At 50.1% G+C, this 25,324-nt stretch overlaps 2 protein-coding genes across 6 annotated transcripts in view; one reads left to right on the top strand and one right to left on the bottom strand.

The window, feature by feature from the left end:
* The first annotated feature begins 14,168 nt into the window (after positions 1-14,168).
* MCRS1 (microspherule protein 1) lies at positions 14,169-24,263 on the top strand. Of its 5 annotated transcripts, none has more exons than XR_003791214.1 (16): positions 14,184-14,266; positions 14,582-14,780; positions 15,462-15,581; positions 16,090-16,228; positions 16,594-16,732; positions 17,346-17,504; positions 17,655-17,764; positions 18,698-18,806; positions 19,081-19,219; positions 22,088-22,163; positions 22,520-22,548; positions 22,667-22,759; positions 22,962-23,044; positions 23,209-23,327; positions 23,575-23,702; positions 23,824-24,251. XR_003791214.1 is itself a non-coding variant. In XM_029206321.1 (16 exons), exons 3-16 carry the CDS (start codon positions 15,572-15,574, stop codon positions 23,908-23,910), a joined length of 1,389 nt encoding a protein of 462 aa, XP_029062154.1. In that variant the 5' UTR covers positions 14,184-14,266; positions 14,582-14,780; positions 15,462-15,571; the 3' UTR covers positions 23,911-24,263. The 5 variants fall into 5 exon arrangements, 4 of the variants coding, with proteins under 4 accessions (XP_029062153.1, XP_029062154.1, XP_029062155.1 ...); XM_029206321.1 differs by having other exon boundaries at positions 23,240-23,327; positions 23,824-24,263; XM_029206322.1 differs by having other exon boundaries at positions 15,462-15,902; positions 23,240-23,327; positions 23,824-24,263.
* Positions 24,256-25,324, bottom strand: part of KCNH3 (potassium voltage-gated channel subfamily H member 3) — an 18,840-nt gene continuing 17,771 nt past the window's right edge. The window contains exon 16 of the mRNA XM_029206319.1: positions 24,256-25,239. Within this exon, the coding sequence (XP_029062152.1) occupies positions 24,643-25,239 (597 nt within the window). The 3' untranslated portion in view covers positions 24,256-24,642. The remainder of the gene's footprint in view (positions 25,240-25,324) is intronic.

Here is a 25,324-nt window from a genome sequence, read left to right as displayed (position 1 = left end):
GTGTGTGTGTGTGTGTGTGTGTGTGTGTGTGTGTGTGTGTGTGTGTGGTTGTTGTTGTTGTTGTTGTTAGTTGATTTGGATACAGCAAACAGAACTGAGAATAACCAAAACGACACTGGCAGAATTTAGTCACCCAGAAATCAACTGGGGCCGCACCCTGCTGAGATTTGGCTAAACTTGCCCCTGCCTCTAGCACCCCTATAGTGGTATCTCTCCTCTCTGAGCGCCTTCTCTCCCTCTGCATCCCTGCCAGTGCCTGGGCTCTGCTCGTCATCTGTTTCAACCTGAGGCACCAACCCCGCACACGTGAATATGTGCACATAAATATCAAGTATACACACTCCACTTGACCCCAAGCATTTCACGATCTTCATAACTTTCTGAAAATTTAGCGGGGCGATAGGGAAAGGGCCTCACAGTGAACAGTACCGAAGAGCAGCCTCCTTTCTTCCCCTCTCTCTTTGGTTTAACATGCAAAATTCAAAAACTCTTTCCCGTCTCTCATGCAGAGCTGTTCCACCTACACCCATGCCGCCACTGGGATCTCAGCTTCAGACTTAAGCACTAATCAAAATATTGTTCCCAGCAAAGACAGTTTCTCCTTTCCAGGGGAATTTAGGTGAATACAATTTTCTTCCCCTTTTTCAAACTCTACAGCAGTTTTTTCAGTTTATCACACTACCAGGTGTAGAGACCAAGCCCTGCTGCTTCTGTCTTCTTTATCCACATGCCAGGTTGGCACCACCTACCTGTGTGTCAAGCTGGTCCTCGAGATTTTAGTGTGGGTGCTGCCTACATTGTCTTGGGATCTTGCTGCTGTGGCATGAGAATCTGCCGCTGCCCAGGCTACTGCTGCCCTAGGGTGGTGGTCGTGCTGCTTTCTTTGTGCATTCTCCGTGCGTGTGCACCTCTGGAGACACACTGTTTCCACTCCCAAAAGTGCACCTTCTCTTTGGCTGCCTGCCCCTGGCCCACCTCAAATCTGCAGGCCCACCTGTTGTGTGGGTCCAGGTCACTCACCTCTTCACGATCCTGCTGACCTCACCAGGTCCCCTGGCCAAGTTGTCCAGTTCACAGCACCAGCTAGTTTCATAACTAGGGCCAGCCTCGCACCGACTGTCCCATTCTCCTGGTCTGCCTGGCATTGGCAACCTGTCTCATCAAACGCCCGCCGGGGTGTCCTCTCAGCATGTGGGGAAGGGCTATTAATCTTCCCTCTGTGATTTGGGACCGTGTCCTTCAAAAACCAGCAGACGCCCTTCTCCAAGATCTTTTTTCTGCTTTGTCTTACAGGTGTCTCCCCTGGACTGTCTGTCTGACAGGTAAGATAGCTATGTGCCTGTACACACCGAGCGCTGTCTGCAGTTGGAGAAGTATCTTAACCTCGACTCTAACTGCCCTGCCCTCCCTTGCTCAGAGCCTATTTCTGCACAAAGTACACGATGGTTCACACGTGTGTGCTGAGATGCAGTGATTGTGGATTCACAGACTTCCAACGTGGTGCCGACAGAAGAGAGAGCTTATAAACTTGGTTTCTGGGAAGGAACCAAGATGGGGGTGGAGAGGAAGAAACGTGGATGGGTAGGAAGGAGCAGGGAAGAGTGAGGGGAGGGAAGAGGGAGTATTCTGTAACGTGAAACGGGAGGAAGATTCACAAGAAAAGAAGCAGAGCCCCTGGGATATGGCAGAAATGTTGTGTTAAGCAGTTCCACATCTGGGTCAGTCTGGGCCCAGCCCTGGGCTGGTCTCCCAGAGACGACCAGGGAAGCTCTCGGGTGGGCTGGGTGGGCACTCACATTTCAGGGCCTTGTTTCATCTGCTTCCCAACCGGTAACTGTATTAACTGTTTCAGTGCCTCAGTGACCCAAAGAAAGGAAGGCCAAGAACACCCAGAGGAGCCAGCTGAGCTTGTTTGTAAAAAGTCAAACGAGTCCTTCCCCGGAACCCTAAAAAGCCAGAAGGATCGAGACAATTGCAGTCCTTGCTCCATGCCTTAACCAGTGATTCTCAAAGTTGTTCCAAATGCAGATTCCCAGCTGGTGTTTTTAAACAAACACTCTGGGTACTGCTAAGTAATCCTAGAACTTTGAGAAACACTACTTTTCTCCTTCAGTCCCCAAACTGTACATTTTTAATAAAATAGAGATGTGTTTGTTTTTAAAATTTTCTGCCTCATTGCTAAAACCCACACCTCCTCAACTCACTCATTTTTGAAACCAGATGCATGACCACCTGGCCACTGACTTAGACACCAGTCACAGAGGATCCCCCCAGTGTTGTGTCTGCCCTCTGGGAGCCGACCAGCCAAGACGGCCATAATTAGTGCCTGGCACACAGCAGGGCTCAGTAACTCTAAAATCAATCAGAGACACAGACAAATACGTGACAGATATACTGATGATGATTGTGAAACTCAGAAGGTAAGAACAGGAGAAGGTACTGAGTACAAGTCAGAGCAAGGTGTGACTGGGTGTGGGAGCAAAGGTGAGTGCATCTCTAAGAAGTGAGGACAAAGATGGAAGAGATAGAGACACGGAGGTTCCAAATCTAGATGGTGTGGGCTTAGGAGGCCATCCCTGTCCGTTAATTAATTGTCTTAATTCAGGGAAGACACTACTTTGGTTGGTTCATACAGCTTACGAGCACCGCCCCATCCTCACTCTCCCTTGCACTCCCCTCCCCCTCCTCCCGCCTAGCCAGACCAGACCTAGGGACCAGGCATGATAAAACGTTAGCTAGGAAATTACCCTGTTCTCAGAGGCCCCACAATCCAGTGATTCTGTTTCTTAGGAATGGAACACCCATCCTTGCTTAAGGTTGAAATTCTGGAAGGAAAAGGAGGATGTTGGATGCAAACTGATGGCCCTTGGATGATGCCAGAGTAGGATTTAATTTCTGAACCACAGCTCAACGTATCACAAGGAAGCCTGGCGGAGGGAGGAAGGTGAGAGGCGTTTCTGATGCAGGTCACACACATGGGACAGCTGTGGCAGGGAAGGGCCATGTCTAGCCTTTCAGGCTTATTTTCTGGAGGCCTCACCCCACTGTAGCCAACATATTAAAATGCCCTCATACTAAATTTATTGCTTTATAAATAATTTGAAGGGAATTTTATAACTTTGCTTTGGAAATTAAACGACTATGAGTAAGTTTTTTTAATGTATAGTTGGCTGTGACTTCTCAGCAATCATCATGCATAGAGATGAAATCTAACAAGTTTTGTAAATAAGATGAGAATATTCTGAATATTAAATTTGACAGAATAATGAAACTGACAGTATTATGTTTTATAAACATTTAATTACATATATTTTTGTATTTTGGTGCCAATGACATTATTTATTTATTTATTTTTACTATCTATTCTTTAAGCCTCGGCATGTGGGATCTTAGTTCCTTGACCAGGGATCAAACCCGGGCCCCCCATAGTGGAAGCGTGCAGTCCTAACCACTGGACCACCAGGGAAGTCCCACCAATGACATTTTTAAAGGTTTCAGATGTTTCCATACGCTTTCGGCACTGTGCTTAAATTAAGGTGCCCAGCAGCTAAACCTGCCCCAGTGATGGAGGACTTTGACTTTTTGGTTGTCCTCTAGCAAGCTCTCTGGCAAACAAGCAGAGTGTCTGATAGATGGCCAAGCTGGGTTGAAACCCAAGGAGATATATAGATATAGTATATGGTGTTTTTCTGGTAATGAGGTTATTTAATACTATCCAAGAACCTCATTTTTTTTTTCAGAGCAAAGTTGATGTATTTGGTCAAACAAGATATTGCCTCAAAAAAACTTGGGGAAGCCAGGGCATGAGAAGGAGTACTGGCGTATTTCTTCAAGCCAGATTTGGGAGTTGGCCATATCTCTGCTTACATGGCTCATGGCCTCAGGGTTCTCCAAGATGAGGAATCAACACTAATGTGAAAGGGGGCATGAGAGAAGGGTCTACTTTAGCCCTGACTGTGACCTTCAAGGAGACATCGGTGAAGTGGAAGGGATAAAAACCTTTTGTAAACAACCCAACCAAAGAGCCAGGGAGGTGAAAGCCATGCAGGGTCTGGTGTGTTCCATGTGCTGGGGAGGCCAACTTAGAAAAAGTCAGAAAAAGAATGAGCATGACTATGATTGGAGGAGTCATCTTCTTGAAAAAAAAAAAAGAGGGCTTCCCTGGTGGCACAGTGGTTGAGAGTCCGCCTGCCGATGCAGACGACATGGGTTCGTGCCCCGGTCCGGGAAGATCCCATATGCCGCAGAGCGGCTGGGCCCGTGAGCCGTGGCCGCTGAGCCTGCGCGTCCGGAGCCTGTGCTCTGCAACGGGAGAGGCCACAACAGTGAGAGGCCCGCGTACCGCAAAAAAAAAAGAATATGAGCATGGCTAAGATGAAACTATCAATTGGGGACTTTGAGATAGCTATATTTACCATGTTAAAGGATCTAGTCTAGTGGAAAAGGTGAACAACATGCATGAACAGATGGGGAATTTGAGAAGAGAATAGGAAACTGTAAAAAAGAAATGGAAAACCGGAAATGCTAGAAGTGAAAACCTTAATATCAGAGATGAACAATTCCCTCAACCAGTTAATCAACAAACTGGACAAAAGCAGAGGAAAAAAATCTGTGAGCTTGAAGCTAAGTCAGAAGAAATGTAAACAAACTGTAACATAAAGAGTAAACAAAGGAATAATTGAGCAAACCCAAAACTAAGCACCGACTTGAGTGGGACAATGACAAATGGTCTAACACACATAATTGAAGTCCTAGAAGAAGGGAGACAGAATGGGGCAGAAGAAATATATGAAGAGATGATCACCAAGAATTTCCCAAATTAATGAAAGAGAAAAAACCACAGATCCAAGAACGTCAGAGAACCCCAAACAGGATAAACACAAAACACACCTAAGCATAGCATAGTCTTAACTGCTGAAACCAAAGATAAGAGAACATCTTGAAAGCTGCCAGAAAGAAAAACAAATTACATAGGAAAGTAAGAAGTCTTCTCATCAGAAACTTTGCCAGCCAGATGGTTACTGAGGCCTGGCTGTATCCCTGCCTTATAGGTCTACAAGATAACCCAGTGGTATTCCAGGACATTCCCCTGTTTAGGGGCTGATATTAGCTTAGGTGGGTTTCAGTTACCTGCAGAAACAGTAACGGGCTGGAACTGAGCAGTGGCTCAGCTAAGCAGTGTCCTCCAGGGCATGGGCTCCAGTTCTCCACAGTGCCCAGCCTTCCTACTCGTGTCACACCCAGCCCCCTCCTCTCTTTACACACACCCGGCCCTGAGCTGGCTGGTGGCTGCATCACCCCTTAAAAACTATTGGCTGTGAGCTGGGAGGAGGCCGAGTAGGTAGAGGCTAGATATACTAGTTGACTGGCCTGAATGCCCCTCAAGGTAGGCCCTGGGATCTGACTGTTGCCTCAGATTCTTTTCCCAGGGGACTTCCCTGGTGGTCCAGTGGTTAAGAATCTGCCTTCCAATGCAGGGGACACGGGTTCTATCCCTGATCGGGGAACTAGGATCCCACATGCCACAGGGCAACTGAGCCCGTGAGCCACAACTAAAGAGAAGCCCTCGCACCGCAGCGAAGATCCCATGACGCAGCTAAATAAATAAATAAATTTCTTCCCCCAAAGGTGACCTAACCTGGAACAACCAAAGCTGAGTCCAGCTGGCATACCTGTCAGGGCTCTGCTGTCTGCTGAGGGGATGGTCGTCGCTATTAGCAGTAATGTCTGTGGGCGGGAGGGCAGCTGCCAATAATTCAGGGTCTCCATGGGGGTCAAGAAGATTCAGGTTTCCTCTCCCACAGCCCCCATTCTAAGAGTCCCTGTGTAGGCCTCTGTCACCTCACTTTCAGAAGAGAGTTCCTTTACTGCAGGAGCCACAAGGAGGCAGCAAAGTGCTTGTTGAAGGGCCTCGGCTGGCCCCGAGAACAAGAGGGCCAAATGAAAAGTATCAGAACCGCTGAAGGATGGACACAGCTGAAGCTGGGTGGAGTTCATCTGAGAAGGTGCTTGGCTGAGTGAGGAAAGCTAGTATGGCAAAGGTAGGGGAATGAGACAAGGGATTCCTGACCCATCCTTTGGACATCTGGATCCTGCAGACAATTCTTGGTGGCTTCAGCCTAGGGCCACTTCCTCCTCACTTGACCACTCACCCCCAGCAGGGTCCTCAGCTGTGCAGTTCAGAGATCTCTCCTTGTCAGTGATTCTTCAGGCAACTATTTTTTAGGAACTCCTCCAGAAATCCCTTCCTGAAGACTTCTTCAAACATGTATCACGTCCTCATTCATTCAACAAATACCTATTGGGTAACTAACACTAGGCACTATTGTAGGCATTAGGGATACAGTGCTGAAGAAACTAGTTGTTTTTTTTTAAAAGTGATTTTGCAGAGCTTACATTCTATTGGGCAAAAATGGACAAATAAAAAATTAGTAAAATACACAGTATGTCAGATAGTAAAAGATACCATGGAGAAACACAGATTTCGACGAGGGGTAACGTACCAGAATGTAGAGTTTACCTTTTTTTTTTTGGCCGCACCGCTAGGCTTTTGGGATCTTAGTCCCCCGACCAGGGATCGAACCCATGCCCATGGTAGTAAAAGCGCCGAGTCCTAACCACTGGACTCCCAGGGAAGTCCCAAGGTTACCGTTTAAAACAGGGCATAAAATAGGCCTCACTGAGATGACACTTGAGTAAAGACTTGAAGGAGATGAAGAAGCGAGCCATGGGGAAGGGTGTGCAGGCCGAGGGAACAGTCTGAGGTGGGAGCATGCCTGGCATAGTCAAGGAATGGCCGTATCTCCATTGTGACTGGTGCCAGGTGAGTGAGTGGGAGGAGAAAAGCAAGGAAAGTGTTGGAGAATGACTGGAGGGACAGATCACATAAGGCCTTGTAGGCCACGGTAAGGACTTTATTTTCACTCTGAAAGAATAGGAGCCATTTTTTACTCTGAATAAAATGGAAACCATTGCAGAATTTTGAGCAGAGAAGTGACATAATCGGACCTCACCTTCAAGAGCATTGCTCCGGCCATAGTGATGTGAACAGACTGAAGTCTGGGAAGGGGGAAACAGGGAGACCAGTTGAACACTGACAACTCCTTTTGCATTCAGGAAAGTTTAGGAAATGAGCACAAACGCTATTCCCCCTACCAAGATGCCTCTCCTAATCCTCCCTAAGATCCCCCGTTCTCCTGGAGGCTCTCTCAACCTTTGTTCATGCATCTCTTCCAGCAATGGTCAGTCTTGTCTTTGTTCTGGGATTATTGGTGGGCTGTCCTCATCCCCCCAGATCTTAAACTCTTTAAGAGCAGATGCCCAGTTGCTTTCACAGCTGTAGCTGCCTCCAGTACAGAGTGCTGTGCACATAGTAGAAACCAAGTCAGAATTTTCTCTAAGGAATAAGTGATCCCATCCCTCCGTAGTTGAGCTGCCTTGCTCTTGCCTCTGAGGCTTCTTCCGGGCTGTGTTTCTGCCTGGAGAGCCGCATCTCTTTGTGTTAAATGCTTAACCATCATGACAGCCCTAATTTGGTCTGTTAGCCATACTACACGACATAGCTTGTCAATGGCCTGCAAAGGCAACCTGTCAGAGCTGGCAAGAAGCACATACCAAACACTGTTTGCCAAAGCCATTGGCCTCTCTGGAGGCTACTGAGAGCAAATTAAATGAGTAATTATTGAGTCCTTAAACATTTATTGAGCACCCACTGTGATGTTATGCTCTGTACTAGGCAGTAAGAGTATAAAAGTCAATAAAACAAACTTCTAAGGAGCTTACTGCAAACATAGGGTACACACCACATGCAAAGCACTGTAGAGGGAATAAAAATAAATAGAACTAGGTCCTTGTACTCCCAAGGACTTACCGTCCACCCATCCACCCGTCACTTATTCGGCAATTACTTAGGGTACTGTATGAAGGCTGGATGTAATGATGACACTGAGACACAATCCCTTTTCACAGTCCAGTGTGGAGACAGGGTAGTAAATAGGGGGGAGCTGGCATATGTAACAAACACAAATACAGTACAGGGCAGGTGATGTAATACAGATGCAAAATAATTGGAGAACAGGAGAAGGAGACGTTCATTGCAGTGAGGGTCTGGAAAGGCCTTCAGGTCTAAGTGGGATTTCAACAGAAAGCTGAAGGATGGATAGAACTAACGCAGGTGGCAGGGGGGTGGGGAATCCGAGGGAATAGAATACTATAAGCACGGAGCATGTTTACGGGCCAAAAAGTAGTCAGTGTGGCGTAGTTCATGGGTAAGAAGCCAGGTGTTACAGGAACAAAGCTGGGCTGAGATTGGGTTTGGATGAGCTTGAAGGCCAAGCTGAGGATTTTCCTCAGCAGTGGAAAGCCACTGATGATTTTCAAGGAAAAGAGTGATGTTACTAGATCTGCACTTTAGAGAGGCAGCCGTGGCAATGTGGAGAGGCTAGAGAATGGATGCAGGGAGACCAATCAGAGGAACAGTAGTGACGATTTGAACTAAAATAGTGTAAAGACCCAGCTTTGAATGGATTTACTCATTCATGCCCTTATTTTGTTCACAGACATCTCGATTATGTGCAAAACTTTGTATTGACTGAAGGTGGGGATGGAGCAGACAGGGAGAAAACAAAAATAAGACCCAGTTTATGTCCTTAAGGATATTATAACCAAGTGAGAGACATGGACCACTAAAACGCTACCAGTCTTCCCTTGCTTCTGTCATGTGATACTCGGTTTCCCTCCTGTTCCCCACAATCTTCTGGCTCTAGTAGGAGTGCACAGTCTTCTGCCCGTACTCCAGGGGTCGCTTCAGGGCCTGGACACTCTCCTCACCTCTCCTCATGCCTCAGGATATCCCAAGATGACTTCATCTTCCCTTATGGCTTCAAACATCAGCTATATGATGACGATCCCCCAATTTATCCCTAGTCCCAATCTCTCCCCGGAGTCATAGAGCTGTATACCCAGACACCCAACCAAGCATCTCAACTGATTGCCCATTGGCACCTCCAACTCAATTCATCCAAATAAAACTCATCATCTTTCCTTCTTACCCAAACGAGCTTCTCCACTTATGCTCCCTATCTCAATGCATAACTATCACTCTCCATTTACTGCCAAAGCCAGAAACCAGGGTACCATCAGTGCCTCATCTCTTGTACCCCTAAACCCAGTCTGTTATCAAGCCCTATCCAGTCTACATTTTATGTGTCTTCTCCTTCGTGACTACCCTAATTTAGGCTACTGACTGATCTCCCTGTCTCTAGTTTTGCTCTGTCAGTCTATGCTCCATACTAAGCCAGAGAGATCTTTCTAAAATCCAGATCTCATACCACGCCCGTTTAAAAACTTTTTAATAGCTTTTCATGAATTTAATCACGGCCTATAAAGACTTGTGCGACAGCTCTTCAGCCTGGCTGTATGATATTCCATTGTATGGTGGACCATAATTTATTTAAGTAGTTCTCTAGTGATAGATGTTTGAATTGTTTGTAAACTTTTGCTACCGTAAATAATGCTATTGTTGAAAATTTTATATATAGTTTATTTTGCATGTGTGAAAGTATATTGGATTAGAAATTATATTCATTTGTAATTTTGGCAAGTACTGACAATTTACGGTTCTACCGGTAACATATATAAGGGCCTGTTTCTCCATAACCAGGCCAAGGGCATATTGTCAAACATTTGGATTTTTTTGCCTGTCTATAGGTGAAAAATGATATCTAAATGTAGTTTCAATTTTCTTGTGTATGAGATTGAGCATTTTTTCATATGTCTAAGAGCCATTTATCTTTCCTTTTATGTTAACCATCCCATTTTGTTATTGGATTTTTGTTCTTTTTCATATTGATTTGAAGGGATTTTGTATATACCGAGCAAATTAGTCCTTTTGTCTGTGGTATGAGCTGCAAATATTTCCCCCAGTTTGCCATTTGTCTTTGTTTATGGTGTTTTTTGCTCTGCAGAAATTATAGATTTTTATGTTGACAGAATTGTATTTTTTAATGCTTTGGGAAACTTTGTGCTATTCTGAGATATTTTCTCCACTACGACATATAAATTTATAGTTTTACTATTTTACATTTATTTAAACACAATTGATTCATATGGATTTATTTTAGCGTAAGGACTAAAGTAGAGATACCACATTATTTTTTTTCAGGTGGCTACACAATTGTCTCAATACCACTTACTGTATAATCCGTCTTTTCCCTACTGATAGAGAATGCCATCTTTATCATATACTAACATTTTAAATGTCTTGTGTCTATTTCTGGACTCTTTATTTTGTTCTCTTGATCAAATTGTCTATGCTTGCACTAGTGTCCTCTGGATTTTACGATTTTAGATATTGTAGCTTTTATTGGTTTAATATCCAATAGAGCTATTCCCTTTCATTAACTTTCTTTTTCAGAATGTTCATGGTTATTCTTGATGCAAAAATTTCCATATGAACTTTGTATTCAGGTTATGTAGTCTGTTGGAATTAGATTGTGTTAAATTTATAGATTAATGAGAGCTGACGTCTTTATGACAGTGAGTCTTTCAACCCAAAAATAGAGTATGCCTTTCCATTTATTCATGTCTCCTTTTGTGTCCTTCAATAGCATTTTTAGTTTTGGGCACCTAGATCTAGCACACTGTTAAGATTACTCTTGGTTACATTACATTTTCATTGCTATTGTAAATGATACATTTTATTCTCATATACTTTCTAATTGGCTGTTGTTCATTGACTTTTTATATATTAATTTGTACCCACTTTGCTAAAATGTCTTATTTGTATTAGTTTTTCAGTTGATATCCTTGGATTTTCCAGTTAGGCTATTATATCATAAATAAATAATGGTAATTTCACCTCTTCTTCTCTAGTTTTTTTATCTCATTCCTCTCTCTTCTGTAATTAAGTAGGCTAGTACTTCCAAAGCAGTGTTAAATAAAAATAGTCACAGGGGCCATCCTTGTGGAATACCTAACTTCAATGGGAATAATTTAGTTTTCCTCATTAAGTGTGATGCTGGTTTTCGGACTGAGATATATACATTTTGTCATGTTAAATAAGTCGGATGTTTCATAAAGTTTGTGATTCTCCACCTTGGGGATTGATATTTCAGAGAGATTCAGTCTGTGTATGAGACTCATCCTTTGCAAATGGTTTCTCCTCCCTTAGAGAAAAAAAAAAAGGTGTACAGATATCAAGTAGAGTTCATGTTGACTTAAAATGCATTGTGAATCCAAAGGCAACTTTGTACTGGTCAACAGCTTTATTAAACTTGCCTTCCTAAGAAGGTATATTTGAGCCAACAGCAGAGAGATCCTATCTTCATGAGAATGATTCCCTAATGTATATCTCCAGCCCAGGTCTCCTCCGTGACTGGACTAGTGTGCCCACCTCTCTGCTCAACACCTCCACCAGGATACCTCACAGGCATCTCATACTTAACATGTCTAAACAGAACTCTTCATTTCTGTGCCTACACAAACCTCCTCCTCCCACAGACTTTCCCTTTCCCCTAGGTTTATTTAACATGCTTATTCAACAAATATTTATTAAGTACCTACTATAGCAGTGAACAAAACAGGCAAAACCCCCTGCCCTCATAGACCTTATATTCTACTGCTGGGGGACATATAATAAACAGGAAAAAAATAAGTAAATTACATCACACATTAGGAGAAAATAAATGCTAATGAAAAAACAAAGCAGGGAAGGGATACAAAATGCAGGGGATGGGGACTGAAACTTTTAAAAGACCAAGTGAGAGAAGCAGGAGATGAGGTCATGACCTCATGAGCTTTTACTCCAAGGATGATGGAGGATTTTGAACAGAGGCTTGACATGAGTGGATTTCCATTTCTTTTAGCTGCTGTGAAGAAATTGGAGGAGAGGCGGTAAAGATGAAAGCTGGGAGACTAGTTAGGGAGCTCTTGCAATAGTCCAGGTGAGAGAAGGTGAATTCAGGGTATTTAGATCAGGAAATAGTGTTGGAGCTGGTGAGATATGACCAGATTCTGGATATATTCTAAAGAGGGGGGGTTGTCTCATATCCATCCAGGTACTCAGGCCCCAAATCCAGATCTTATCCTTGATTCTTCCTTTTCCCTCATATCCTATATTCAATCCATCAGTAAGTCCTTGTGATTCTACCTGCAAAATATACATCAAAGTCACTATTTCTGCCCATCTTCACTGCCCCCACAACCCAGCTAAACCCCGAGTTTACCTCTCTCACTTGGATTGCTACAATGGCCTCTTCATCTGATCTCTTTCCTTCCTTTCTTGCCCCCCTACAATCCATTCTCCATAAGTAGACAAAGGGATCATTTAAAAACTTAAATCATATCACAGGATGGATGCTTTTGCTTGTCATACTTTAAGGGCTTTCTAATGCGTTAAGAATAAGGGCCAAGGGGACTTCCCTAGGGGTCCAGTGGTTGAGACTCTGTGCTTCCACTGCAGGGGACATGGGTTCGATCCCTGGTGGGGGAACTAAGATCCTGCGTGCTGTGCGGCATGGCAATAAATAAATAAATAAATAAAATTGTTTAAACAAAGAATAAAGATCGGGGGCTTCCCTGGTGGCTCAGTGGTTGAGAGTCCGCCTGCCGATGCAGGGGACACGGGTTCATGCCCCGGTCCGGGAAGATCCCACATGCCACGGAGTGGCTAGGCCCGTGAACCATGGCTGCTGAGCCTGCGCGTCTGGAGCCTGTGCTCCACAACGGGAGAGGCCACAACAGTGAGAGGCCCGCGTACCGCAAAAAAAAAAAAAAAAAAGAATAAAGATCAAAATCTATACCATGAACTACAAGGCCTAATGTGATCTGCCCTGATGACCTCTCTATTCTCATCTACCTTCCTCTTTTTCTTGATCATCCTGTTCCAGCCTTCCTCCTTCCTCCTCCTCAAACTCACCAAGCTCTTTTCTGCTTTGGAGTTATGCTGTCCCCTCTGACTAGGTCATCTTAGCCCAGCCCTTTGCCTAACTGGTCCTTTATCAGCTGTCAAATCTCAATTCAACTGTCACCTCCTTAGAGACCTCCCTGATAACTCTCACCTAGTATAGCTACTATGCTATATCTAGTATAGTCCATCACACCTTGTATCAGAAAACACAATCTTTCAGGGGAAATAAAATAGGTTAATACTCATTAAGCAAGATCACAAATGAACAGGGGACTCTTGAAGCAGAAGGCTATCATACACTGTCAGGGCCAGAAGCGCTAGCCTCCCATCTGACACTTGAATCGCCTGGCAATGTCCAGGTGATGTGTGCTTGACACCTCCACTGAGGGGACCACCCTATCTGCTGGACAGCTTTGGAATTGTATCTTTCTTATTCTGAGCCGCAGTATGTTTCTCTAAGGCTATTACCCTTTTGTGCCCCTCCAAGGAAGCATAAAACAAATAGAAACCCTCTTTTAGAGGACAGTCTTTCTGGTTTCTCAAGATAGCTCTCACACCCCCAAACTCCCAACTTTTCCTGTAGTTTTGTCCTCCCATCTCCAGGGCACTCTCCTCTGAAGGTGCATCCTTAGGTCGTCTTACCTCCCGGGGCCCACAGCTGCCTCCAGGAATCCAGGTGGGGTCGGGCTGATGGGAAGGGCACTCCTTCTCCCAGGGCCTCTACCTTCTAGAACCGCGGCCTACAACCCTCCCTCCGTTCCTTAGACATCAACCTCCCTGCCCCTTCTATATGTCACATCTCTCCGGCTGGAGGAAGCTCAACATCATCTCCCCGTGTTGTGCCTAGCACAGGGCCTGCCACAGAGTAGTTTCTCTAAAACCTTTGGTGGAATCAAACAATCCATAATTGGTCCTGAGAAACTATCAAAGAGTCCTAGATGTCTCAGGAGGCTGCAAGATTCGGAAGCCGAAATCTAGTCGGCCGCCCGGCCCCACCCTCGGGCCAGCCCCTTCCAGCGTTGCCTCATCTCGCTACTCAGGCTATCCTGCCCCAATTCTCGACTTTCCCTTTAATCACTTTCTCCAACCTGTAACCTATAACCCCTGATGCCTCCCTATATGTTGTCCCAATTGGGAAAGCCTTTAATTCTGGCTCTTAACAAAACAGCCAGACCTTCGCTACCACGGCCACGGCCACGGCCACGCCCCCTTACCCAAGTTACCGGGGTGAACCGGAAGGGGTTGCGCAGCCCTTAGTTCGTAGACCCGGAAGTAGACGGGCCTCACGGAAGCCGGCTTTGGCCCTGCGGCTGCTGCCGTCGCCGCGGAGAAATTGTTGGAGCTGGCAGCCTAGGAATGGTGAGACTTCGCGGTTCGCCTCTGAGTGTTCTGAGCAGAGTTGGGGATGAAATGGAGTTCTCCAGAGTGCCGCTGGGGACTACACCCCGCCAGGTTTGGGGCCCCGCCCCGGGAGCGCCCCGATAATCTGCGCATGCGTGGGCCGGACCGGGCCAGAATCTGGTCCTAGAAGTTACGCATGCGCAAAGGTGGCATGCCGAAGGTGGGGTGAGAATTGGTCTGGGAGTCACCCTTTCCCCGCCACCGGCCCGTGGGGCTTAAACCAAGGCTGCGAGGGCATCGGGGTTCACTCGATGCTTTGCTTTTGCGTTGCAGGGCTGACTTCGTCACCACTCCTATCCCGAGCCCGTGAAACAGACCTGGACTAATCCCCTACTGTGGGTGTGCCCTTGGGGGGAGAACGAGGGGTGGAGGGCCGGAGAAGGCAGGCGGCGCTGACCCTGCCCCAGTCTACCCGCGGAATCGGGCCCATCACCCTCTCCCCAGGTGGCAAGATTCCCAGCCGTATCAAATGGTACGGCGCGAGGAGCGCACCTGGGGGCAGAGCTAGAACGCTGCGCGGAGAGACGCCCTGGTCAGAAGGGGCGGGACTCTCCGAAGCGGCGCGCTCCGCAGAGTCCCTACTACCTGAGTTCTCCGGGCTTAGGCGAGGGCCCCCCACCCAGGGTGGTTGATATTTGCTCAGTTCCCCAGCCGCGTTTTTTAGCTTCCACGAGGTACCACCCACTAAATCTTCAGCCAGAGCTTAAGATGAAAAAAAGTGAGATGGACTGGTGGGAGTTCAATCTCCGTTTCCTTTTCCCTGCTTTGGGCTGGGAGGGGAGCTGAATGGGCAGCTGACAAAAAGTGAGCCAAGAATCCCCTGTTTCTTGCTAGTTTATAGTCAAGGCCCTTAACCTAGGGGCTATGAGTAGAATTAGAGTGGTTTGTGAACCACTCTAGAATTAGAGTGGTTTGTGAACCACTCTAATGTGTACATTTTTCTAGGGTCCATAGCTTTTATCACTGACTCAGAGATGTCGGTGACCTTCGAAAGGCTACTGGTTTATCAGGGTCATATTGGCAGAATATATTGTGTCTCTTCTCCTGGTGTTTTCCCTAGCTTATGGGATCCTGGGGACCTGTTCCAGTATAAGGAGGTGAAGCTGGCCAGTTCGAAACCTGAGCCTCAGGGAGCCTCATTTCTTCTTTGCAGAATCTCTTCTCAGCCTCTAAGCTCACCTGGTCAGAATCCTTGGATGAACCTGTGGGACCCTTCCTTCTAGCCCTGTGGTTTGGAACCAGTGGCTTTGGGACTGTGAGAGGATGGACAAAGGTAGTATGAGGCCGGGCCAGCTCCCCAAACGCTCAGGCGCCAAGCATCTGCTGATTCCACCCCATGCCTTGCACGTGTGTCTTTCGGTCCTGGCTGGGCATTGCCACCTCCCCCTGGGCCAGCACCACCCACGTACCTCTCAGCAGAGGCCACAGTTGACTGACTTGCTGTTGAGCTGACGCTCTTTGGCATGGCTGCATTTTGATGGCAGAGGGAGCAGTTATGCCCAGAGCCCGGTGTGTCGGCATCACCAGTCTGACCTGAGCACCATGTGCTGCACGACATGACACGTGGCACCGGGAGAACTGCCCAGCGTGGAAGGTCTGGGCCCAGATGGGATCTGGATGGCCAAGGAACTCCCACCTTAAAACTTCAAGTGTCAAGGAAGCAGGGGAGGGACCAAGAGGGCTGGCAGGGGAAGGGGGGCTGAGGAGGGGTCCCATGTACAGAGGCTCAGGGCTCTGCTAGGCATTTAGGAGGCCTGGATTCACCACTTCTCTTCTTCTAGATTCTCAGGGGCTGCTAGATTCATCCCTGATGGCATCAGGCACTGCCAGCCGCTCAGAGGATGAGGAGTCACTGGCAGGGCAGAAGCGGGCCTCCTCACAGGCTTTGGGCACCATCCCTAAACGGAGAAGCTCCTCCAGGTACTAGGGTTTGAAGGGCCAGAGACTGAGACTGCTGCATGCCTTCACCCCTGTTGGGAATGGCTCCCTGAGCCCCTCTGGAGCCCAACTGTTGGCAGACTCTTGTGCTTTTCCTGTCCCTACTAAGTCCCTCCCAATGAGACTGAGAGCAAGGGAGGGAGATCTTAGGTTTTGGACAGGAAATCTTTGTGGTGCAGTACACTGTCATCTCAGGGGTGGAGCATAGCAGTTCCATGCCCCATCCACTGAGCCAGAGCAGTTAGCATCCTACCTGCTGGGAACCTGCTCTACTTTGGGGGCTGGGTGTGTGTGAGTGGGTACTGGGGTTGGGGCACAGAGCGTTCACTGGGTAGGACTCTACTCAGGTTCATCAAGAGAAAGAAGTTTGACGATGAGCTGGTGGAGAGCAGCCTGGCTAAGTCCTCTACCCGGGCAAAGGGGGCCAGTGGGGTGGAACCAGGGCGCTGTTCGGGGAGTGAACCCTCCTCCAGTGAGAAGAAGAAGGTAAGGATTGGGAGACGTGGGGAATGGAGAGGGGTGGGGGCCAGTGCCAGATTTTGTGTTTCCCCACAACCTTTGCCAGCTGGCAAGAGCCCTGCAGAGGAGGCTTGTGAGAGGATCAAGCTGCCCCGGCCCACCTCAGATGCCTCCCTCCTGGGAGCCCATCTCTCGCTACTCTGCTTTTCTTGCTGCACCCATCACCACCCTGTCAGTGCATCCTGTATCACATTCTGTGTGGGAGGCATAGAGCATGCATCTATTCTGGGAGCAGACAGCCTGTTCCGAGCATTGCTGGCTGTAAAAATAACCCCCAGGTGGCATTGCTCTGGCCCCAGACACTGTACCAGCAAGAGTTTTCCTGGTATCCTCCCCACCCACCCTCCATGCTGGGGTTGGGGGGGGCGCCACCAGCAAAAAGAAGACCCCATATGGTCAAGGACTGTGTAGAAGTACTTTGATGGGGGCGGGAAGGGGGAGGGATGGGCACTGGAAAGCTAGGCCCCCTGCCTGTGGCTTGTTGTTGGGTGGGGCTGGAGCTGCCACACAGTATGTGAAGCTCTAGGCCTGAAGCCCTAGCTGCCCTGATGAGCTCACTCTGCTCCTGCCCTCTGCCCAGGTGTCCAAGGCCCCCAGCACCCCTGTGCCGCCCAGCCCAGCCCCAGCCCCTGGACTCACCAAACGTGTGAAGAAGAGCAAACAGCCACTCCAGGTGACCAAGGATCTGGGCCGCTGGAAGCCTGCGGACGACCTCCTGCTCATCAATGCCGTGTTGCAGGTAGTGCTTCCCACCACAGGGGTTGTGTTCGCCTTCTCCCCGCAGCCTCCAGTTCCCAGCCCCCCATCTAGCCCGGCAGTGTCCTGTAGGTGGCACGGGAGGGTTCTTCCCAGCTCTGAGGCTGGAGCAAACCACTCTGGGGCCTTGCAGACCAATGACCTGACATCTGTCCACCTGGGCGTGAAGTTCAGCTGCCGCTTCACCCTGCGGGAAGTCCAGGAGCGCTGGTACGCCCTGCTCTACGATCCTGTCATCTCCAAGTGAGTGGGCTGGCCCCAGCAGCGGCGCGGTACTGGGGACACCAGAATTTGGCTCCTGAACAGAAAGAATTGTACAGGGGAGGGGCCTGGGAGGCAGGGCTCCTTGGGGCCTTGTATCTTCTGAGATGATACTGGAGACCTGCCAGGCTTCAGGGGGAAGCTGCTTCCTGATACCAACCCTGCTAATCCAGGCTGGATGTCAGGAGCAAGGACCTGGAAGCCAACGAAGTAGCATGAGAGAAAACACCACATGAGTGCCAGGAGTCCTGTTCTACCACCGTGTGCATTGTGGTTTGGGGCGGTCACCTCCCAGCCTTCCCACACTGACCTCCCACAGTTTCTTCCTCCAGAAGAAGGAGTTGGAACAGAAGAGCACCAGGGCCTCTTCCAGCTCCAATAGTCCAAATACACCTATGCACACACACAACACACACTCTTCCTTCTCAGTCACTTCGTTTGACATCATCAGAATTTGGTCGGATGCTTAACACCCATCTTCTACTCCACAGCCCCTGTCACCACTTAAGCTATAGCCACAGCCCTGATACACCAGGAAGTGGGCAGGGCACAGCTTGGGAAAGAGGAGGTGGCTAGTGGGTGGCAGCTTTGGCCAAGTAAGGAGAAAGTTCTTGGGGCAGGAGCAGCAGCTGGTCTCAGGATCTCCCTCCGGACTGGCCTGTAGGCGGCTGTGCCCTTGAGCCTCTTCACGGGGTTGAACACAGGAAGCTGAGTTTTCTGAGTTGCCTGTTGATGTTTTTGGCAGACGCACGAGGTCACAGGTCCTGTGCTAAAGCCTTGGGCTCTTCCTGTTGAGGGCCTGGATCTTTGAGTTCTGGATCTCAGAGGCCTGCAGGCTTTGGAGAAGTAGGAACCCCAGATTGCTTGATACCCTTCCTTCAACCCTGCCCTGCCCTCTATCTCCCTCCTGCCCAGGCTGGCCTGCCAGGCCATGAGACAGCTGCACCCAGAGGCCATTGCCGCCATCCAGAGCAAGGCCCTGTTTAGCAAGGCTGAAGAGCAGCTGCTGAGCAAAGTGGGATCGGTAAGGCTGAGGGCTGGTAATGCCGAGGGGCAGGGCAGGAGCCGGCTAACCTGGAAAACTGACTGCGGGGAGGCTCCACTGCTTGGAGACGCACGTACACCTACAGGGCCTTTGTGGACCGGGTCCTCAGGGAGAGCCAAGCCTGGCTTCCTGGGCGGCAGTAGCTATCACTTTTTCCACCTCCTTCTGGGGACTGGGGCAGGGGGCACGGATGGTACAGCAGAGACAGGAGCAAGGAAACCCAGATGCCCAGAGTGTGCTTCTTGCCCTCCAGACCAGCCAGCCCACCTTGGAGACCTTCCAGGACCTGCTGCACAGACACCCTGATGCCTTCTACCTGGCCCGTACTGCCAAGGCTCTGCAGGCCCATTGGCAGCTCATGAAGCAGTATTACCTGTTGGAGGACCAGACAGGTAACTGGGCCCAGGAGCTGGCAGAGTGAGGGTGCGTGTATGTGAGTGTGAAGGGGGCTGGACACAGCTGCCCTCAGGTGCCCTGTAACAAATCCCTCCATGGCCCCCGGTGTCTTGTTCATCTCTCTTTGCGGCAAAAACCACTTCCTTCCAGAGGGAGGGAAAGTGGCTGGAATGGTCTTAGGATCATGGTGAGGGTAGCCAAAATTGCCTAGAATCCTGAACAAAAAGACTAAATGGCAGAGTTGTCTCCCACTTCTTGACTTTTTTGGTTTTTTTGACATGTTTTACCATTACATAAATAATAGTATATTCTTCACAAGTAACATTCAGACATGAGTAAAATGTGCAAGTCCCTTCACCGCTCACCTGTCCCCGTTTCCCACCCACTTTTTCTAAGGCTTTCTGCCCCTTCCCTCTCTCCACACTCCTTCTCACTGCCTCTCCTTCCACCAAGCATTTGTGCTGTGGGGCTGTCTTCAGGCCATTCCCAAATCCCTGCAGGGACTTTAACCCAGGCCGCCTGTCTTTCTCCTTTCCCAAGGGCCAGAAAGCTTCCTCTCTTCCCTCACCAGCAAAACTCTCACTCTCCTAATAACAGATACTAGGAAAGCAGTCTGATTAAACTGCAGGAAGCTCTTCAGTTAGATTTGGGTTTCAGGGTCAGACTTTCACAGTCCAAGCACACTTTACTTCCTAAAGATTATTGCACGTTGGCTACTATGTAGTTGTTCATACTGTTCTGAAAATGAAGCTGCAGTTCTGCCTGTCACCTTACTCGCTAGGCCCTGCAGCTTCTGGATAATAAAAGATTCCTACCAGAGGATTTTAGGAAATCTTGTCAGGGGAGGCCCCATCTTTCCTTCCTGAGGATCTCTGAATTTAGTGCCCAGTGGGCAGCCGTCTTTATTCCAGATATCTGCTGCTTCCTCAGGCTCAGCTATGACCTCCTGCAGAGAGAACAGACACTGGATAAAGTTTATTTTTGCTGCTGTAGCTAGCTCCTTTGTCACTATTTTAAAAGTTACCTTGTGTATATTTGTTTTTTTGTTTGTTTGTTTTTAACAAGTTTATTTTATTTTTGGCTGCATTGGGTCTTCATTGCTGCGCACTGGCTTTCTCTAGTTGTGGCGAGCGGGGGCTACTCTCCATTGCAGTGCGTGGGCTTCTTGTTGCGGTGGCTTCTCTTGTTGCAGAGCACGGGCTGTAGGCACGCAGGCTTCAGTAGTTGTGGCACGCAGGCTCAGTAGTTGTGGCGCCCGGGCTTAATTGCTCCGCAGCATGTGGTATCTTCCTGGACCAGGGCTCGAACCCATGTCCCCTGCATTGGCAGGCGGGTTCTTAACCACTGCGCCACCAGGGAAGCCCCTATTGTGTATATTTGTTAACGTAAAAGTATAATTTTTCTCTTCAGGGGTCGTCTTATGTGGATATTTGATTTCTCCTTTGCTATTTCATGCTTGGAGTCCCTAGGAACAGGGAGTGTACACTGCTTACCTATCAAGTCAGCTGAATATTAGGTTGGTAGGATTCAGGCAGTTCTGGCAGGGTGACTGCCCCAACCCCATCTCCCCACAGTCTGAACTAAGGTGGAGGGCGGTGGTGGTGGAGCATTTGTGGCTCCTGTGCAGCCCCCCTCGCTTCCCTGGCAGTGATGATACCGCAGGGGTTGTCAGACTCCTCAACCGGCAGTCTCACTAGCTAGTCGGAGCTGCTGCTGAGCAGACGCTGCAGCCCTGGGAACAACTGACACTAAGGCAGGAGTTCTCAGATTTGGGGACCCCAATCGCTTTTACATTTTGACCAGAAAAGAACTGAAAAACTTTCATAAAACAGTATTTATCCTGAATACATCTGATGGATTCTGATATTATTGCATTCCATTTCTTTCCTTTTTTTTTTTGGAAAAAAGTGAATTTCATGACCTTTTAACGTGTCATGACCCACAATTTGAAAACACTGGCTTAAGGCTCCCTTCTGACACATCCTGAGTGAGACTTGACAGGCATGTGCCTCTCAGCCCCTTGCTGAATGTGGCAGAAAATGTTTGGGAGCATGTGATGTGGTAGAAGAGGCAGTTTGGATTTGGAATCAGGAAAGCAGGCCTTGATTCCTGGCTGTGTCCTGAACTAGTCACATAGCTTAACCCTTCCTCCAGTATCTGTTTTCTCATCTGTAACGTGCAGCTAATAGTAATGCCTTCCCTACGTAGTTCAAGTCTTTGTAAGTGAGAACTCTTCGCACACTGAAAAGAGCGTGCAAAGGTCAACTTTTTTTTTTTTAATTATTTTATTTTTATTTATTTTTGGCTGCGTTGGGTCTTTGTTGCTGCACACGGGCTTTCTCTAGTTGCGGCAAGCGGGGGCTACTCTTCATTGAAGTGCACGGGCTTCTCATTGCAGTGGCTTCTCTTGTTGCAGAACATGGGCTCTAGGCGTGCGGGCTTCAGTAGTTGTGGAGCGCAGGCTGTAGAGCGCAGGCTCAGTAGTTGTGGCGCACGGGCTTAGTTGCTCCGCGGCATGTGGGATCTTCCCGGACCAGGATTCGAACCCGTGTCCCCTGCGTTGGCCGGCGGATTCTTAACTACTGCGCCACCAGGGAAGCCCCAAAGGTCAATTTTAATTCCCTTCCCTTTCTAGAACCACCTCTGCCCCCCAGCAAACCCCAGGAATGCTTTGTGCCAAAGTAGCGTGCAGTCTGATCTGCATGCATGCTGTTACCTGTATCAGGTTAACTTTTGTTGATTTCAGCACGAGACCGTCCCCATGGGCTGTCTTTACAGTTTGTCCTCTTAGTTCATTTGTCTGCTCAGCAGCTTGTGGTTGAGTAGGAGCATTGGCGCTGACCCTCCCTCTGTCCTTCGTTCAGTGCAGCCGCTGCCCAAGGGGGACCAAGTGCTGAATTTCTCCGACGCAGAGGACTTGATTGATGACAGTAAGCTCAAGTGAGTGGCTGGGGCCACAGGCAGGGCACAGAGAGCTGAGTGTCTCCCCAGGACAGAGCTCCCTGTGCTGCCTGGCCCTGCCTCTCCTGCTGCAGGGAACGGAGCCCAGCCCAGACTCGGCCTGGAGCTCCAGTTGTAGCTGTTAGTCTCCCTGCTAAGCGCCCTCCCCAGCCCCCCACCCCCGTTGTATCTTACCCCCACCCCAGGGAGGGAAGCTAGGCTAAGGCCAGAGGAGCAGCCCACGGGACCACTGGGCTGAGGGACTGAGGGATCCTACTGAGCCCAGTAGCACCTGATGGTGATGGCAGGTGAGCTCAAATTGGAGCCTGATTCATCCTTCCCTTCTCGCCCCCCAGGGAAATGCGAGATGAAGTCCTAGAACATGGTGAGTGTGCCCTGGTGGGGACAGTGAGGGGGTGGGAGCTCCTGCTGCAACAGAGAGAAACAGTACAAGGTGCTGGTGACCTCAGAGTGTCCTTCATTACCACCCCACCTCACCCCAGAGCTGACAGTGGCTGACCGGCGCCAGAAACGAGAGATTCGGCAGTTGGAACAGGAACTGCATAAGTGGCAGGTGCTAGTAGATAGCATCACAGGTGAGGAGGCCAGGGGACCAGCAGGGTCGTGCTCCAAATCCCTTCGCCCCTCCCTGAGCCCCCTTGGTTGCTTGGCTGGGTTCACCCTCATTTCCCAGACCTCTAGCTCCTTTCCCTCAGTGGATCTTGCCCTGGCTCCCTGCCTTCCATGCTGTGGCTCTTAAGAGTGGGCTCCTCTCTGACATGAGCTGCTCTCCCCCAGGCATGAGCTCTCCGGACTTTGACAACCAGACCCTGGCAGTGCTGCGGGGCCGCATGGTGCGGTACCTGATGCGCTCGAGAGAGGTGAGGCCGGCCCAGCCTTCGCTGTCCTCATCCCCATCCCCACCCCTACCTCCCCCTTCCTAGGTTCCCCTTCTCCGTCGATCTTCCCCTCACTGCCCTTTCTATGTCTGGTCCCTGATTTCTCATCTTTCCTGGGCCTGTGTGGACTCCTCCCCATTCCTCAGGTTCCAGCCCTCACCTGCCCCATTTCCCCAGATCACCCTAGGCAGAGCAACCAAGGATAACCAGATTGATGTGGACCTGTCTCTGGAGGGTCCGGCCTGGAAGATCTCCCGGAAGCAAGGTACCAGCGGGAAGCAGTGTGAGGATGTTGCTCCCAGCCTCTCACTGCCCTCCAGCCCTGGGGCTTGGTCTCCGTGGGAACCTCAGGGACTGGGTGGGGCTGAGGAGCTGGCATTTTAAGATCTCTAACTTGGGAGTCCTGGGTGCCTTCTAGCGGCCCCAGGAAGCAGAGGGAACATGGGGGTTTCAGGCCCTCTTCTGGCCTTCCCCCCATCCCATCATACCCCCGTTCCTCTCTATTCCCATAGGTGTCATCAAGCTGAAGAACAACGGTGATTTCTTCATTGCCAATGAGGGCCGGCGGCCCATCTACATCGATGGACGACCTGTGCTTTGTGGCTCCAAATGGCGCCTTAGCAACAACTCCGTGGTGGAGGTGAGATGGGGGGAGGTGGAAAGGCCGGGATGAGCCCCATGGTGTGGTGAGGCAGTGTGTTGGCCTGCCCCGGCCCCCAGTCTCACCTCCGTCCTTAGCCACCCTTCTCTCCCGCCCGCAGATCGCCAGCCTGCGATTCGTCTTCCTCATCAACCAGGACCTCATTGCCCTTATTCGGGCCGAGGCTGCCAAGATCACACCACAGTGAGAAGTGGTGGCAGGACCCACGGGCTCTCTCTGGCCTCAGTTTCCCCTGCCCTCCCAGACCCCTGGAGCTGGCAACTCAGGCTCCTGGAAAAACCAGAGGGGGCTGCGGGAGACTCAGCTCCTGGCCCCTTGATCTGAGCCTCTGCGGGAGGGCGGGGCTGGCCCTGGGGAAGCTCCTAGAGGCTGGGACCCTCAGGCTGCCTTAGTGCCAGAGCCCCTCGCCTTCTCTCTCTGCAGAGGCCCCTACCCTCTCCCCCAGACTCCCACCTTTGCTCCGTGTCTCCAGCTGATTAGCTTCAGACTTTTCATTATTTTTCTTTTGTAAATACAAAGCACTGAGTTCCCAAGTCGTTTCTTTTATTATTCTTTTTTTAATATAAAAAATATGGGGACAGGTGAGGCAGGGGCACATGCAGGGGATAGCAGAACCCCCTCCTTGGCCTCAGGCCACTGTCCCCCAGCCTGCAGAGGGAGATGAGACGTCAGAGGAGCAGGCTGAGGTGAGGAAGGGCCCCAGGAGTAGGAGCCCAAAGATTCCTAGCCTGGGGCCTGCGGCTGAAGAAGTTCTAGCCCTCCCTGTGAGAGTCCGGGGCCAGGCCCTTGTTTGTTTGCTCTCAAGCTCCCTGCCCTGAGCCAGCGGGCAGCACGGAGTCCCAGGCGTGGCTGCCACCCTTCCTCCCCCCTGAGGCTGGGCAGATGGCAGCATGTCCGGCAGCAGCTTTGGGGCTGGCGGTCAGACCCCTGTGCCTTCTTCCTGGGCCCACTGGACTGTGTCAGAGCCGTGGCAGCCAATCAGCACCATCTCCAGGCTTTGGGGTTCCCAGGGCAAGGCCAGGCCCCCTGACCCTGGCGGGGGCTCTCCGGTACTAGCAGCCTCGGCCTGGTTCATGGGCTCCGGGGGCCCAGTCCTAGCCCCTTCCTCAGGAGGCGGTGGGCCTGGGGTGCTGGGCTCGGGGCAGAGTTCTCCTGAGCCTGGGGGCTCTGAGTCAGAGGTGGAGGTCCAAAAAGCTGTGGCTTGAGGCCAGGGGGAGCTCTGAGATGCCGGGGGGCCCCAGGGCCAGGGTGCCACGAGGGGAGGGGGCCCTGGACGAGGGTGGGGCCGGGTCCCACTCAAGACAGAGCCAGCTGGGGGCTGCAGGCAGTAGGAGGACGTCCCAGTGTCCACACACAGAGGCTGCAGGAGCCCAGAGGCGCTGGCCGGGCAGGGCCCCTCTCCTGATGCCCGAGGGGATGGGCCCTCCCCGTGGGGTGCCAGGATGAGCTGCACAGCCTGGCGAAGGGACTGCAGCCCCTCCCGCATCTGCAGCACCTGCTCAGACAGCTCCATCACCTGCAGGGAAGGGAGGAGGGTGGGAGGAGGGCATGGTCAGTGGGCTGGGGACCTTACAACAGCAGGCGCCCCCACCCTTGCTCCT

The sequence above is a fragment of the Monodon monoceros genome, unplaced genomic scaffold (genome assembly GCF_005190385.1).
Source record: "Monodon monoceros isolate NGI ecotype Baffin Bay Population unplaced genomic scaffold, NGI_Narwhal_1 Super_Scaffold_6, whole genome shotgun sequence".
Classification (NCBI taxonomy): domain Eukaryota; kingdom Metazoa; phylum Chordata; class Mammalia; order Artiodactyla; family Monodontidae; genus Monodon; species Monodon monoceros.
The sequence above is the reverse complement of the archived record's forward strand: the minus strand, read 5'-3'. Positions and strand labels throughout refer to the sequence as shown.